The 15,999-nt window shown below is 46.8% G+C and overlaps 1 protein-coding gene across 2 annotated transcripts; it reads left to right on the top strand.

The window, feature by feature from the left end:
* Positions 1-2,564: 2,564 nt before the first annotated feature.
* Positions 2,565-15,823, top strand: LOC128400777 (beta-crystallin B3-like). 2 transcript variants are annotated; one of them, XM_053363262.1, is made up of 6 exons: positions 2,565-2,610; positions 3,480-3,572; positions 8,363-8,481; positions 9,986-10,118; positions 10,516-10,658; positions 15,508-15,823. In XM_053363262.1, exons 2-6 carry the CDS (start codon positions 3,498-3,500, stop codon positions 15,671-15,673), a joined length of 636 nt encoding a protein of 211 aa, XP_053219237.1. In that variant the 5' UTR covers positions 2,565-2,610; positions 3,480-3,497; the 3' UTR covers positions 15,674-15,823. The 2 variants fall into 2 exon arrangements, with proteins under 2 accessions (XP_053219237.1, XP_053219236.1); XM_053363261.1 differs by lacking the exon at positions 2,565-2,610 and having other exon boundaries at positions 3,000-3,572.
* Positions 15,824-15,999: the final 176 nt, after the last annotated feature.

Here is a 15,999-nt window from a genome sequence, read left to right as displayed (position 1 = left end):
CACGTGGGTTTTGCAGTCTTCGGCCTATGCCCAAGCCCCATGCAAATGGTGCTGTCTCCCAATCAGCCCCTCCCTTTCAGGAGACCATTCCTCAGCTAAGTGGCTGTGCCTGGGATGGAGACCTTCTTCCTTGGGATGAGGCAGAATAACCTTTGTACGTCTCCTGGGGATCTGCCCCTATTAAACCAGACACCTCCCATGGGTTCCTCTCAGAGCAGAAATAGCAGTAATATTTTGCCATAGGAAAACATAATATATTCTGCTCTGAGCACCACTGAGGATGTATCCTGGGGTCCTCAGTGCTGCTTAGCAGCATCCTCACCCCACTCCCAGCCCACAGGGAAGACCCAGTTGGCATGGTTTGGGAAGGGGATTAGAGAGATGCTGTCACAATGCCCCTCCTTTTCAAGTAGCTGTGGGTATAGATTTTCCCCCAGACCTTGCCACTTCCTAAGACTCAGGATATTTGGGTTTGGCCCTAGTCTGTTTGTTTTGTTTGCTAGGTGGGTTGGCTGTGCTGTAGTGGCAAACGTGATTAGCACCAAAATGCCCCTGAAGGTGCTGACAATCTTCCCATTTGCTTCGCTTAAAAAAAATAAATCAGTTGATTTTGTCCTGGTGTTCTCACTTGGTTTGATTTCCGCCTGTGACTCTAATGTGTGCTAGAAGCCTTTCCTTAAATTGCACTGAGTATGCACACAGACACACACACATCCTACAGACTCCTTCCCAGCCTAGCAGAAACCTTTTGCTGGGATGTGAGGGCCTGCAGCAAAGTTTGGGGCATCCACAGCATCTCTTTCATGTTGGGGGGGGGGAGGCAGGGGGTTTGTTGGAATGTATGCAATGCCTGGATTCCCCGGGGCGCTGGCCCTGCACAAAGGAGCAGGATTAAGGTGGCATCAGGGCAAATCCCTCTGAATCTGTACACACACGGGTTCTCTTTTGTGCTTCTGCAAGGCACTGAAATTCTGTATTTTAGTAGTTTTACTACTAAGAAATGTTTGGACAACTATATCTGATTAAAAACAGCATTCAGAATGACTTTGCATGTCCATCTTTCATTTTCTTTTAAACTATTCACATTTATTGAAGCAGAAGGTTTTCCTTCCCCTTTTCCTCCCCCATAGAAGACTCCACAGTCTGTTTTTAAATGTTACTCTCTCAGAAGAGGATGGGGGGGCAAGGGTTGTTCACCTGCAGCAGCCTTGCTTGCTCTCTCTCTGAGGTAGCCAGGAAGAGGGAACAGGTAGCTGAAGAAGGGCCCCAGCATCTCTGCCTTCTTTTTCTTCCCCCTCCTATACATATAGTTTGGAAAGGAGAGAAGACTAGAGATGGGAGTTTGGCAGGGCCCTTTCTTACTCCTGAGGTGGCAACTATACCATTTTCGGGCAGCTTGGGTCCCAGTTCCAACTCTTGCATCCTACCAGATGATAGCTGCTATGAAGCATAGCAAAACAATTCCACACAAGTTGCAAGACCACAAGTTGCTGGCTTCAGAGAATGATCTGAATGAGTGTTGTGATGCTTTCACCACTTTGCTGAAGCTAAGCTGGTTGGCACCTAGAGGAAGATGCATAGACGTGCAAAACAGACAGAGCAAAATTCATAAATCATAGAATTGTACAGTTGGACGGAACACAAAGGGCCATCTAGTCCAACCCTCTGCAATGCAACTAAAACAGCTATGACAGATGGCCGTGCAACCTCTGCTTAAAAACCTCCAAGGAAGGAGAGTCCACAACCTCCCAAGGGAGACCTTGCCACTGTCAAACAGCTCTTACTGTCAAAAAGTTCTTTCTGATGTTTAGCTGGAATCTCCTTTCTTGAACTTGAAGCCATTGGTTCGAGTCCTACCCTCCAGAGCAGGAGAAAACAAGCTTTGCTCCATCTTTTGTGTGATAGCCCTTAAGATATTTGAAGATAACAATCATAACTCCTTTCATCCAGGCTAAATATACCCAACTCCTTCAACTCATAAGGCTTGATTTCCAGACCCTTAATCATCTTGGTTTCCCTTCTCCGCACATGTTCCAGCTTGTCCATATCCTCCTTACATTGCTGGTTCAAATCACTTCCACTCGCTAGAATAAACACGTAGTTTTAATAACCTGGATGAGGATTCTCATGAGCCTGCCTTTTAAAGTCCAGCAACCTGAGACTGGAGGCACAGAATTCTTGCTCCTTTCAATGGAAAGGCCCTCTGCAACATCTCCCTGGCCTGGGACATACAGCATGAGTGTCTGCTGCTGCTGAAAGGGCTTTGGTTTGGGGTTGGAAAGCTGCTGACCCAGAACTTCTGTGAAGTTCTGGCAAGGAGCAGTGCCAACATGCTGATGGGCTGACTCGCAGGCAGGCTGTTAATCTTCTCCAAACCGTCAGCTGGGAGGCCTCTGCATAATGGCTCCGTATTGTGGAGTGGAGCCCTCAATATTGAAGTGAAAGGCAATGGGTGGGGTCTGCTGGATGGAGTTGCTGCTGCCTCAGCACCCCTCAAAAGCCAGGGCTGCGCTCAGAGGCAAGCGCATAAATAGGCGCCTGCTTCCTCTGCCTGCCTGCCTGCCTGCCTGCCTGCCTGTCAAGAGTTTCCAACAGCATCTGGAAAAGGAGGTATGAATGTGTCCTCACCAGACACATGGTTACCCTGGAGTCCTTCGCATAGCGCTTCCCTACCTCCAGCAAAAGCTTTTGAATGTCATACTTAAGCTTTTGATCCATGTTATCCCCCCACAGCCAAAAAAAGAGGTAGATGAGACCTAAAGACAGTAAGTTGTATGTAACGGCATCTGTCTTTGTACCAGCAACAGCAGTGAGGGAAGGCCAGGGAGATGTCGCGGAGGGCCTTGGGAGGGTGGGGAACTGGAACACCAGGCAGTGGAATTCCAAGACTGAAACCTGAAGGAAGCTGCAAGTGAGGTGGTGTCTTGAACTACAACTCATTGTGGGTCAGTGGGTGGGCAGAGTGCTGAGAGGAATCTTACAGGGTTGATCCTTGAGGTGCAGAGCTTTGAGTCATGCACTCTTGGAGGAGAACCTTCCATGTGTCTCTGCCTCCCTGAAGCTTAGAACTGCAGTTGGAAGGAATCCTAAGGGTCAACCAGCTTCACCAGTAATAAGGAATGAGAAAAAGACCAGCTGGGTGTGGGATGTGTTTACTCTCCACCCCTGTGTCCCCTGTCTCCAGTCCAATGAAGTTGACAGTTGCCTCCATCACAAATAGGTTCCTCCCCAAAGCTATCCTGCCCTTTTGGTCTTAAAGCTAGACAATAAAGTAGGAATGACCACTGCCTTACTTTGGCCAGTTCTTTGCAGGTCAATCTCCCAGAGTCCCTGGAGACTGGGAGTCTCCTTATGCAGATGATGATCTCTTCATTCTCATGCTCTCTGGCAGAAAGCCAGGCAGAAATCTTTGGCAGAGAGGATTTTCCTCCTTGGAGCAACAACCATCTCTAACTTGCAGGGGGATGGGGGCGGGACAGGGTTTGATTGCAGACACCATGACTGAACAACAGACCCCTATGGAGGAGATGGCAGCTGCGGAGAGCCCAGAGGAAATGGGGTCAAATTACAAGGTATGGCAAGTGTTGAATTCATCCCTTCCCTGTCCCACAAAGCCCCTGAAGATTTTATACTGTTGCAGGTTTGGGCAGTCAGTCTGGATGATGCCCTGAGCCCCTTCTTGGGGTCCTGTACCCAGTGAGGGTAGAAATAAAGGGTTATATTGCTGAGCTGTTCAGACAAGCCTCCACCCCTCTCACCTAACTGTTCAGTAAGAGAACAATAGCCAGGAGAGAGAGTGAGTTTTGAGCTGAAAACAGGCTGGAAGCCAGAGACCCAGAGGCCTGCTTGCTCTGTGCTGGATCCCAAACTGTGACTTGACTAATGGAGAAACAAGATCCTTGGGAGTTTTAATGCTGTGAGTCCCTCCATTTATGCTCATGTTGTAAATAATGTGTAAATAATGTCAATGCAGGTGGCGCTGTGGGTTAAACCACAGAGCCTAGGACTTTTCGATCAGAAGGTCTGCGGTTCGAATCCCCGTGACAGGGTGAGCTCCCATTGCTCAGTCCCTGCTCCTGCCAACCTAGCAGTTCGAAAGCACGTCAAAGTGCAAGTAGATAAATAGGTACCGCTGCGGCGGGAAGGTAAACGGTGTTTCCGTGCGCTGCTCTGGTTTGCCAGAAGCGGCTTAGTCATGCTGGCCACATGACCCAGAAACTGTACGCCACAGTCTCCATTGACCTTCATTCCAAGGAATGCAACTAGGTAAGCTCCTGGAACTCCTGAATTCTCTCACTGCTCAGAGATTGAATAGGGGGCATGTAACAATACATGGTGCACATTTTACTAGAAGCAGATACCAGTGGTACCTCAGGTTACATACGCTTCAGGTTACAGACTCTGCTTACCCAGAAATAGTGCTTCAGGTTAAGAAATTTGCTTCAGGATGAGAAGAGAAATCGGGCTCCAGTGGCGCGGCAGCAGCGAGAGGCCCCATTAGCTAAAGTGGTGCTTCAGGTTAAGTACAGTTTCAGGTTAAGTACGGACCTCCGGAACGAATTAAGTACTTAACCCGAGGTACCACTGTATTTTTTTCAAAGCTGGTTGTTCTAGATTTAGACAGAAGATGGCACTCTTGACTTCTCCAACAAATCTTTTGCTTGCCAAGAGCAAGTCTGAGCACAGCCGGACCTCCATGTACCAGCAAACATGCAAGGAGTGATGTGATTATCTTTCCATAGCATGTAGTTTGTGGCCTTTGCCAGTGGCATGGTGTTGGGGCAGTTGTCCCGGGAGCAAAATCCTTAAGGGTGCAAAAACATTGACGTTGCAAGCGTTGTAGCTTAGGACTCAGGCCGGAATTGGGATTGCTGGGCAATCGGCTCCTCTCGCACTTTGACCGGCAACCTTGTTCTCCCAACCCTGGGGACTAGTTGGGTCTCCTGCAGGACTCACTGCCCAAGTGGCACCTCTTGGTGAGCTGGATCAGGGCAGGTGGCGGGGCAGCACGCTTGCCTCCCATGACAGCTGGGTATGGGTGCTGCGCGGCCAACTTCTCACCAGGGTTGCCATTTCTGCATATCACTGGGCTAGGATGTGCCAGGCCACTGTCTTGCTAGCCATAGCCCTTTCAGCTGGGGTGGCAACTTGAATAAAAGTTGGGGGCTAGAGCAGGATATAGTTCCAGCTAAAAGAACAGTAACCTGTAAACTAGAGGAGATGGACTTGCAGCAGAAAATGGTCTTGGGCAATGGTACCTGCTCACCTCTAAATCTTGGTTTATTACCCCTCTTAAGGCTCCCAAACTATTTGAGTTCCTTAACTTCTTCGGCTCATAGATATGCCTTTATAAAGGCAAGATTCAACACCTTCCCATCGAACGTGCTGAGAAATAGATTCTCCAATGGACAGATATCGCTCTTATGTGACTGTAATTGTGGGGCACCGGAATCGTTGCATCACATAATTTTTGATTGTGCATTTCACTCATCGGCCAGGAGCAAGTTTCTTGCTCAATATCTAAAGGGAATTGCCGATGATACGAATGAAGCCAAACTGAGATATCTATTAAATGATGATGACCCCCTAAGATCACTCATGGTTGCCAGATTCTTGATCAGCGTTCTATCCCTAAAGAAGAGAAACGGACTCCTGTGCGGCTCGGATAATCCCTCTAAACTATGATCCATGTTTTAGGATGTAATTAGGTGATATCACCATTGATGTCTTCTACTAATTTATGAGTAGAGGGCGATGTTTATGTTACAGATTTATTGTAATGTATGATGTTGGTCTGTTGTTTTTGTTTTGCTTTGGTTCTTGTCTGTTTTTTGTAAGTTTTAGCGGTTTTAAATTTGGAGCTTTAAGTACATTATGTTGGTATGGGAAACTGTCGTGTGATGGGCCAATGGCCGTAATAAAGTTCAATACAATAGTTGGGGGGTGTAAGCCCCGTCCCCATAATTGATCACATGATGCAGCGCACACACACCATTTGAAAGGCAATGCCTATCCACTTTGGGGGGCAGCCCCTCAAATATTTAAGGGAGGGCAAAGATCCCTTGGCCCCTAGGAGTTGACTCCTATGCCTGCAGTTGGCAGTTGCACACACCTCCTCAGCCCTCCTGCTTGCACCTTGCACTCAAGGGCATTGCGCTCGTCTAGGGCAGGGTATGGGTGCTCACAGGTGCATCCCTTCCTCAGGCCCTCCCTGCTTCCCAAGCACTGGGCTCCCCATAGCTTCTCCCTCTCCCCAGCACATACACTTTCCCCAGCCTCTCCTTTCCTGCCCAACAACAGCCGGCTGTGGTAGGAGGTGTTTGTGGGCATGTGCTGCGCATGTGTGCAAAGACAGCCAAGGGTTTCTGCAACAACATAACTGGTTAGAGCCCACTTCATCGTTCTGGGCTGTCTGTGTAAACTTTCTGGTGGTTTATACTAGACCACCTTCTGCTCCTTTTCTTCTTTTTCAAGAGTTTGGATACCTAAATTCAACTGCCTTCCCAGTGACCTCTTGAGCCTGTGGCATTGCTCCCTATCTCTGAAAAACTCGTCTGGATATCAGAGAGATCTGAAATCTCAGGACCTGGGGTGCTCCTGACCACTCTGTACTTGAGGCAGCTGCCTCACTGTGTCTAATGGTTGGGCCGACTGCTGAAGAGCCTCCTGTGTTCAGATATGCACAGCCTGTTGGGGATGAATGTTCTTACAGTGGCATCAGGGCTGCCAGGCTGGGCTGGGCTGCCAGGCTGGGCCTGGTGATGATGGTTGCCTTCATCCAGTGATGGCCTGAAACCTAAGAGTGGCCCCTGGTGATGTCATGGTAGGAGGCCCAGGAAACAGAGGTTACTTGGGAGAGGGGAGTGAAGGAAGGCAGGGACCCCCCCCCACCCAATTTGCAGCCAGCTCCTGCCAAGCTGAAGCTTGATATTTTTTCTTATTGATAAAGGTACTCTCACCCACCCTGAGAATCAAGTCCTCCAGCTGGAGGGGTCCAGGCAAACCCAGAGGCTTCAAATCAGACCTGGAGACCTGGCAATCATATCTTCAAGACCTTGTCGTCTTTCAATGAGCTGGCCATCACTTGCTACATATTTGAACTATTACTTTCCTCGACACACACCTCTCCTTCACTTCCACCTCTTTTCTCTAAGGCTTTTGTTATGAGAATTCTAAGGTCTCAAATATAAATTAAATGTTCATAAATGTACAAGGCAAACACATACATACCATTTGTCTGAGAGAGCAATCCTAAAGCCATTTTGACTCTCCCAAATTGACCTCAAATATTTCTCTGCAAGGAGGAAGGAAATGGGAAATCCTCCCCATTGTCTTTTGCTTACAAATCGTGTCTTAAGGGCGCGTATTTGTGTATAAGGGTGAGCCTGGCTGCCCAGGTAATGCCCAGGTAATGTAATCAGTGCAATCATTGACCATTATCAGGTATCCTGGCAGACAGGATTTCTGCTGTAGACCACCTCCTGTGATTTATTTTTGCTGTAGACCGCCTCCTTCTGTGATGTATGTATGATTTTTTTGGGGGGGGGGGTCCTGAGCTACAGGGTGGACAGTTTCAAGAGTCTGTATAAGGCCTCACGCTCCATTGTTCAGGGTTCTCTCCTCCCTCCTGCATGTGGGGAGTGGGGACCCTGTTGCAACAGTTAATAAAGATCAGATTTACTAGCCACTTTGCTTCTGTATATACTCTGGTTGGCCTCTGTTATTTTCTCCAACTGATAGGAAACCCACTTGGATACCCCATAAGGGAAAAGGAGCAGATTTTTTCTTATAAAACTTTCCTTAACAAAAGTTTTCCTGCACCTTTCTTGGGCCCCTTGTTAGAAGCTACTTTTTGAACACTGTCCCCCTGCCTCTGTGGTTGTGTCCTTGTTGTCCCTGAATAAAGTCTTTCAAATTTCTCCACAATTGTGTCTTAATTGTGGTGTGGTGCAGTGGTTAGAGTGCTGGACCAGGGAGACCAGCCAGGCCTATCTCACAGGGTGGTTGTGGGGATTAAACGAGAAGCGGGAAGACTATGCATACCACCTCAGGCTCCATGGAGGAAAGGTGGAATACAAATGAAAAATAAGAGCTGCTGGAAGCTGCAAACATATTCAGAGAGTCTTCATTCTTTGGCCTTCCCTCCTCCACACAGAGAGAAACAGCTCTGTCTGTCCTAAAGGTGTCTGTGTCACCTTTGGTGGAGGGCATCTCAATTTGGGAATGCTTTTTTCTCCCCCTGCAAACAAGCTGGTTGATAGCTTCTCTCCCAAAACTGTTTCTCCATCAGTACATGCTCCTTTTTGAGGCTCTTTACCCCTTGATGGCTGTTGGGCCACTTGGCTTCTGTGCCCTCATCTAGGTCACCCTCTTCGAGATGGAGAATTTCCAGGGCAGGAAATGTGAGCTCATGGATGAGAACCCCAACGTGACGGAGAAGGAGTTGGACAAAGTGGGCTCCATCCAGGTGGAGGCTGGCCCGTGAGTACCAAGCATGGGAGAGAGCAGGGAGCCACACCGGGCTAGAAGCACATGTCTTGAAATCTGAGCATTCTCAAGGAAAGCTAGTTTTTAAAAGCACCCCATTTTGATTTGGGTTTTATCCCAGAAGCTTTTGTGAGGAGTAAAAGTAGTTTGAGAGGTGTATAATGCTCCTAGTTGCCCCCTGAAGGCACCTCTTTTCTAGTTCTGGACTGCTGGCAAAGTTCTGGTTGGGGGGGGGTGCCAGTCAGGAAAGTCCCGGGCCTGCAAAGCTGCAGTGAACTCCCTTAGGCCTCCTCAGCTCTGTGCAGCCAATTACAGGCAGCTGTGTGTCCTTAAAAAAAAAAAAGCTTTAAATGCTGTACCCAGGTGATCCCAAAGGGAGTAAGCAGAGCAAGAGGTGAATTGGCTAAGAGGCTGAGCTACAAATCAGGGAATTGCTCCCGTCACAAACTCACTTCCAGAATCATAGAATTGTAGAGTTTCTAGAAAAATAGATGCCAGAACTATTTGGCACCTAAACACCTCCTTTGTTCTCTTATAATAATGGCAATGCCACCCTCTCTGAATATGCCGGAACTGAGTTCTGGTGAATTCCAGCTGCAAAAAAAAAAGAAGAAGCCCTGGTTGGAAGGGACCCAAAGGGTCATCTAGCCCAACCCCTGGGCAGTAAGTAACCTGGCCCCTCAGCCTTCCTGTCTGAGTTATGGGGATAAAATTGGTACTGATTCTGATAACTGCTGTTTTTAACCTGTGTTTTCTTTATTGACAATCAGCACAGCTTCTAGAAGTCTTGTTCTGGCTATGTTAGGCTCTCGCAGAAAAACCAAGAGTCATGTGGCACTGCCCACTTCCCAGGGCTCCTTACCTATAGAAAGCACAACCCACTAAGGAAGTGAAGAACAAAAAATAAAATAAAATCAAAACAGAAACAATTAATTTTGCATATTCCCAAAATCAGGTTAAAACTTTACATGGCTGGGTCTAAGTCAGAGGGAAATTAATACACAAAAGTTAGAGGTAGTGTTACAGGGGCCATTCACATGTTGATAACACAGACATTCTGGCAATGGGTAGCAAATTAACTATTGCTGGCAAGGAAAAAATAGATATAAAAGAATAATTTCCTGGATGCCAACATCCAGGTTTGGGGCATGTACTCTCTGATGAGACAAACCTAGCAGAGATTTAAAATCACAAAACATACAGCAAAGTAAAGTGAGGAAATATGGGCTGTTAGATATGCCCTTATGAGTTCCTTCCAAAGTTCCCCTCTTCCCCAGTATAGAAACAGACCACATGTTTAGTAAGTTAAAAATGGTTTATTTACAAACTTCCTAAAGGTCACATTCATGTGCTTTTCCATACAGTATTCAGAAAATGCTGCACAGGAATTCAATATTGGCTTGTGATAGCCATGTAGTCTGAATTTGGAGCAACCTCTTTACACGCCAAGTTTCTCAGGTTGACTGAGGAACAACAATAGGTTTGATTCTTCCCACAGGTGGCTCGGGTTTGAGCGTCAGGCATTCAGTGGGGAGCAGTTTGTGTTGGAGAAGGGCGACTACCCTCGCTGGGACTCCTGGTCCAACAGCCACTGCAGTGACAGCCTCCTCTCCATTCGCCCCCTGCTGATCGTAAGTCACAGATATTTGCCCACGAAAGGGCAGTGGCCATGGACTAAATTATGTGTATCTGTTATTGTCCTGACCTACATTGGGGGAGGACACCCCAGTGCCTTGGGCAGCCCTTGTATGCCAGTTTCATGCTCCCTTTATCATATCCTGTGTGTTTGTTCAGGATATTTATCCTTCTAGCCCCATGCTGTCCACTCTGGTTGGCAACAGCTTTCCAGGAGCTCAGGCAGAGAGCTTCCTTCTCATCACCTGCGTTCTGTATGCATAGCAAATGTCCTGGTACAGCCCCTCCCTCTTCATTGTGAATATGTGGTTCATTGTGAATATGTGGTTGCAGGGGGAGAGGGTTCAGCCACCCCCACTCCACACCAGCTCCCATCACTTGTTCCCATTGCAGGACAGTGCAGACCACAAAATCCACCTCTTTGAAAACACCAGCTATGGGGGCAGGAAGATGGAGATCGTGGAGGATGACGTCCCCAGCTTGTGGGCTCATGGCTTCCAGGACCGCGTGGCCAGCATTAAGGCCCTGAATGGAATGTAAGGAGGGAGCGGGGGAGGGAGGCAAATCCTGTAGCCCCATGCGAAAGGTGGAGGGGGTGCCTCTGCTTCAGGAGGGGGCTTCTTTGCACAGTTGCTTCTCTTGGAAGAGCAAATCCCTAAACCAGCTTCCTTAGAATTAGTATATAAAGCCCTTAACAATTTGGGACCAGCTTGCCCCATATCTTTTCCCCCTTGACCGCTGCAATTGGCAGATCTGGCATTCTTGCAGGGGCTGCATAATATCTATTCCATATTTGTAGGAAATGGATATTTTAGTGTGGCAGCACCTACACTCTGGAACTCCCTTCCTATTGACATCAGGCAGGTGCATTCACTGTACTCTTTTTAGCACCTGGGGCAGATCTACACTCAGGGTTTTTAACCTTGTTGTTGTTTAGTCGTTAAGTCGTGTCCTACTCTTCGTGAACCCATGGACCAGAGCACACCAGGCACTTCCACTGCCTCCCGCAGTCAGACTCATGTTGCTAGCTTCAAGAACACTGTCCCACCATCTCGTCCTCTGTTGTCCCCTTCTCCTTGTGCCCTCAATCTTTCCCAACATCAGGGTCTTTTCCAGGGGTTTTTAACCTTAAGGAAGGGCTAAGAAATGGTTTTGACAGCCACAGGACACATTATGTCCTAATGAGTTGTTGAAAGGTGACACCAGAGGGCACTGCAGAGCAGCCAGCACTGGCAGTAGGAAGACAGCCGCTTTGACAAATAAAAAGGTAAAAAAACCTGTGACGTTTTAGAATGATATATCCCTGTTAAAACGATATAGAACGATATAGCCCTGTTAAAAACATTCTTGTTTAGCCAAACCTACCCAGTTGAAAGTTAGTGTTTTAATCCGCTTTTAGCTTTAACTTTTTGAAAGTCTTAAATTGTTATTAATTCTTCTTATAGACAATTTTATTGTTTTATAGAATCATAGAATCATAGAGTTGGAAGAGACCACAAGGGCCATCGAGTCCAACCCCCTGCCAAGCAGGAAACACCATCAGAGCACTCCTTATCTTTGTTGTAAACCACTTTGAGGGTTTTCTTTTTTTACAATCAAGTGGAATATAAATTGTATGAAATAAATAATGAGGGAACTCACTGAAGGTAATCCAACCGATTTTGGCTCATTCTGGCATGTGGGCTTATCTCCCCCCCCAAAAAAAGATGAAAAGAACAGGCAGGAGGCACAGAAACCCCAAAAATGCAGGAAGGAGGAGCTGGTTCTCCAAAGTCGTGGCTCTGAGCTACTGACTACAGCTCAAACACATTTGGAACAGACTTTCCTTCGGGAACAACCTTCAACTTCCTGAGCCATTTTGGCGTTCCTGAAGCAACCCCCATAAACGTTTCTGCCAGGACTTGCTCTCATTTTAATTGTCCACACACCTTGTCCAGGCCCCCTTTTGCTCTTTGTCTTTCTCTCCCAGTCTCTGGCCTCCATCTTCGCATTATTTGAAATGTGAGGAACAAGGGCCAAGACTATTAGCGTGGTTCTTGCTCTTAAAACCTGTCTCTCATTATAGATCTTTGTAAGCTACTCTGATAGTCTTTTCCAGCCAAAGAATTTGGGGTGATGGCAGTAAAAATGCTTCAAATATTATAAATGAATGTAATACATAGTTGGCTCTGGGAGGGACAATGGCCAGTGAGAAAGATCTATTAACAATCATGCTTATAACCAGAGTGGCTGGTGGGTGCTTGAATATCTTTGGGCATTTTGGTCTTATATATTTTATTAATCAGATGTCCAGTACAAATGCTCTTTAGGTGCTGCATAAAATGAGATTAAAACAGGAAAAAAATGCAAAGCAATAATATACAAGGTCTGGGCAAATAAAAATGGATTGGTCTCTGGTATTTTTCCCTGGGGAAAGCATTCCACAAAAAAGGGAATTAAAAAGTGACATGAACAATGAAAAATGAAAAGAGAGTTGGATTCAAATTCTGACTAAACATTAGGAAGAACTTTCTGACAGTAGAGCTGTTCAGCAGTGGGACAGATGACCTCAGAAGGTGATGAACCTTCACTGGAGGTTTTTTTAACAGATGTTGGATGCCCATCTGCCAGGGATTCTTTAGTTGCGATTCCTGCATTGCAGGGATTTGGCTTATAGAAAGGTTACCAGATTTTTTTTTAATGATTCTGGGGACACCCTAAATAAATAAATAAATAAATAAATAAATAAATAAATACTACATGTTCAGGATGTTGATGCTGCAGCAATGGCTGCCACCTTGACCTCAACCGCCATGTTTCCCCTTCCTCCGAGGCTTCTATCTCCTTTCTCCATGAGCCTGGGCAGCCCCTGAGGTGTTGGTTCTTCAGTGGTGGTGGTGGTGGAAGTGGTGCGCAGTGGGTCAGGCATGGAAGGCAGAGGAGGAGGGCCGAGAGCAGCGGCAGTGGCTGGGGCAGTGCAATGCCTCCCCTCCCATTGGAGCAGCCCCAATCCCATTCCTACTTGTGTGCAAGCAGGAGGAGGCGGGGATCCCTCAGCTTCCTCTTGCCTAACTGAGAGATCCCCACCCTGTTCCTGCTTGCATGCAAGTAGGAGTTGGGAGGCTGCTCCGGTAGGCATCATGAAGCCTCCCTTCACAGCTTAATTGCTGGGGTCAGGGAAGGTGGAAGTAGCTCGGAAGCTGCACCTTAGAGCCCCTGCAACACCATCATATGGGGATTTCTGATCAGCTCCTGAAGCCAGCCAGAGCCAACTGCTCCAGGCTGCTGAGACTGCCGCTGCTGCATTTCCCGGGGATATTAGATGAAATCCAGGGACATTATTCGCAAATGTGGGGACTATCCCAGGGAAACGGGGACTTCTGGTAACCCTAGCTTATAGGGCCATTGGGGTCCCTTGCAACCCTACAGCTCCATGATTCTGTGAGTCTATGAGTTGACAACTGTAACAAGCAGCACAGGTGGCCATAAAATGCCCAGGAAAGCATCTTGAAGGACTATTTGACCAGTACTGAGATGTAATTCACCCAGAGGACACTGATGGGTGAGCAATCTATAAATGAATGAATTCCTTTGTAGCATTTATATCCTGCTTTTTTCCAGTCAGATGGCCTTTGTGGTGGCTTAAATGAACTAAAAATAACCCCAAAAAAACATAGTAAGCAAATTAATTAGAGCCTGCATCACAAACAAATCTCAGAGACCTGGAATGTGTTGCTCAAAACTGAAGGATATGCAAGCATAATCAAGGATTGGGTTTTTAAATAAATAGAGTTTGAGGATGTCCTTAAAATCATGCCCCCCACCAATGCAAATAGCAGCCCACAGGAAGGGGGCAGAGGGCAGGCTCCAATCCAGCTTATATTATTGTAACCAAAGTTTGGGAAGTTCATTTTTGAAAGGAACTAATACTAGATCATGCTTGACATGCCCCAACAGAAAGTAATTCCAGTTCATGTTTGTCCCTTTACAAAACAAAGTGGTTCAGCTCCCAGTTTAGTTCAAGTTGTTGGCATCTGTCTTTCTCAAGAAAAAATGGAGTTCACGTAATGCTTCTGAATACCAGTTGCTAGAAGCTCCTGGTTGAGGGCTTCTCCCCTTTAGTGCATCTAGGTGGCCACTGTGAGAACAGGATGCTGTACTAGATGGCTCTCTTTGGCCTGATCCAGTAGGCTCTGCTGATGTTGTTAAATTCATCTAAATGATCCTCCGGGGCGGGAGGGAATTCAGCATTCAGGATGTCAGCAGCTACTGTACTGGTGTGACATATACTTCAGAAGACATTGAACCACACAGACAGTGGAACGTGACTCAATAAGTTCATTTCCCTCAACTATTACGAACTTAGAGAGTAAAAAAGTGTGTAAGGAAATGAAATTGAAGATAAACTAGAAACAAACCTAGTTTAGTTCAACCAGAAATCATGGGAACTACTTTTGTGCATAGTTCAGAGATTTTTGAACTAATTCTGTGAACTAATTCTAACACACATTCTGCCTGAATTTGCCTTTGAACGGCACCTGGAAATTAAAACTGGTGCAAGATGATCTTATCTTCCTGGTACTTGTGCTGACGTCTAATTAATTTCAGGACCCAATTCAAGATGTTGCTAACTCCCTATTAAGGGAAACCATTCTTTCTCCAAGCTAGTGCCCAACAGACATTGCTGGACTCCATTCATGGGTGTAGCCAGGGGGCAGGGGGGGCACTGCCCCCCAGATCAGGTAAATCAATAAAAATACATAACTAATGGAGGTTTGCCCCCCTAACATAAATCATGGCTACTCTCATGACTCCATTTCCCATCAGTTCCATCCAGCATAACTGATGATCAGGGATGATGGGAACTGTAGTCCAATATCACCAGCTTGGGGAAGTGTGCCGTAAACCGTTTGGGACACGGCCTTCTTCCATATGAACCTGACAGCCCACCACGTTTACCTTGGGACCTTTGATCCAGGTTCTTCCACCAGGAGAAGTACATTTCGTTGGGATACAGGAGAAGACCTTTTCAGCTGTAATACCCTGATTGTGGAACTACTTCCCAAAAGAGGCTTCGTGTGTGTGTGTGTGTGTGTGTGTGTGTGTGTGTGTATCCTTTTCATATTTTACACCAAGCTTTTTCAACTTTCATACCTAACCTACCATATAGCTCTGTTTTGTTCAATCTTACTATGTAAATGAAAATTTCATTTTGTAAATTGTCTTTGGAGAGGAACTGTTGAGAGCCCAAAGGCAGTAGTTCTGACTTCAATGAGTAGTTCTGGCTTCAATGAGTAGTTTGGATCTTTGGAAATGAGTTGTTACTGCGGTGAGCTGTGTTGGGAAGGATGCCTGGCTGAGCCTATCCTGATAGGTCCTCCTTCTCTTGCCCCTCTGTCTCCATAGATGGGTGGGATATGAGTATCCCGGGTACCGTGGCCGCCAGTACGTCTTTGAGAAGGGTGAGTACTGCCACTGGAATGAGTGGGATGCCAGCCAACCTTTGATCCAGTCAGTGCGGCGCATCCGGGACCAGCAATGGCACAAAAGAGGCTGCTTTGAGGAAAGCTAAAGTAATAGCGAGTCACATTCGTCAAGGAGAAGAAACAGAAATGAGACCCTCCCCTCCCTGAAGTGCTGGCAAAAGGCCGTGTTTTGCTGTCTAAATAAAAATAAAGCCTAATGTTCTCAATAAAGTTCTGAGCCTCCAAGGCTTCTGCTCTTTGCTGTGTCTCCTCTCGTTTGTCACTTGATGGCAGAACTTTGCAGGCAGCAGGTCCCCTGTTCAGTCCTCCATCGCTTTAGTTAAAAAGGATCTCAGGTGTTCACAGGGCTGGGGATGGCCACAGAGAGTGGACACAGCGACGGGCTAAGTGAATCTGGCACACTCTAAGGCAG

This window comes from Podarcis raffonei, chromosome 13, assembly GCF_027172205.1.
Source record: "Podarcis raffonei isolate rPodRaf1 chromosome 13, rPodRaf1.pri, whole genome shotgun sequence".
In the NCBI taxonomy this organism is placed as follows: domain Eukaryota; kingdom Metazoa; phylum Chordata; class Lepidosauria; order Squamata; family Lacertidae; genus Podarcis; species Podarcis raffonei.
Note: the sequence above shows the minus strand (reverse complement) of the source record. Positions and strands in the feature narration are given on the sequence as shown.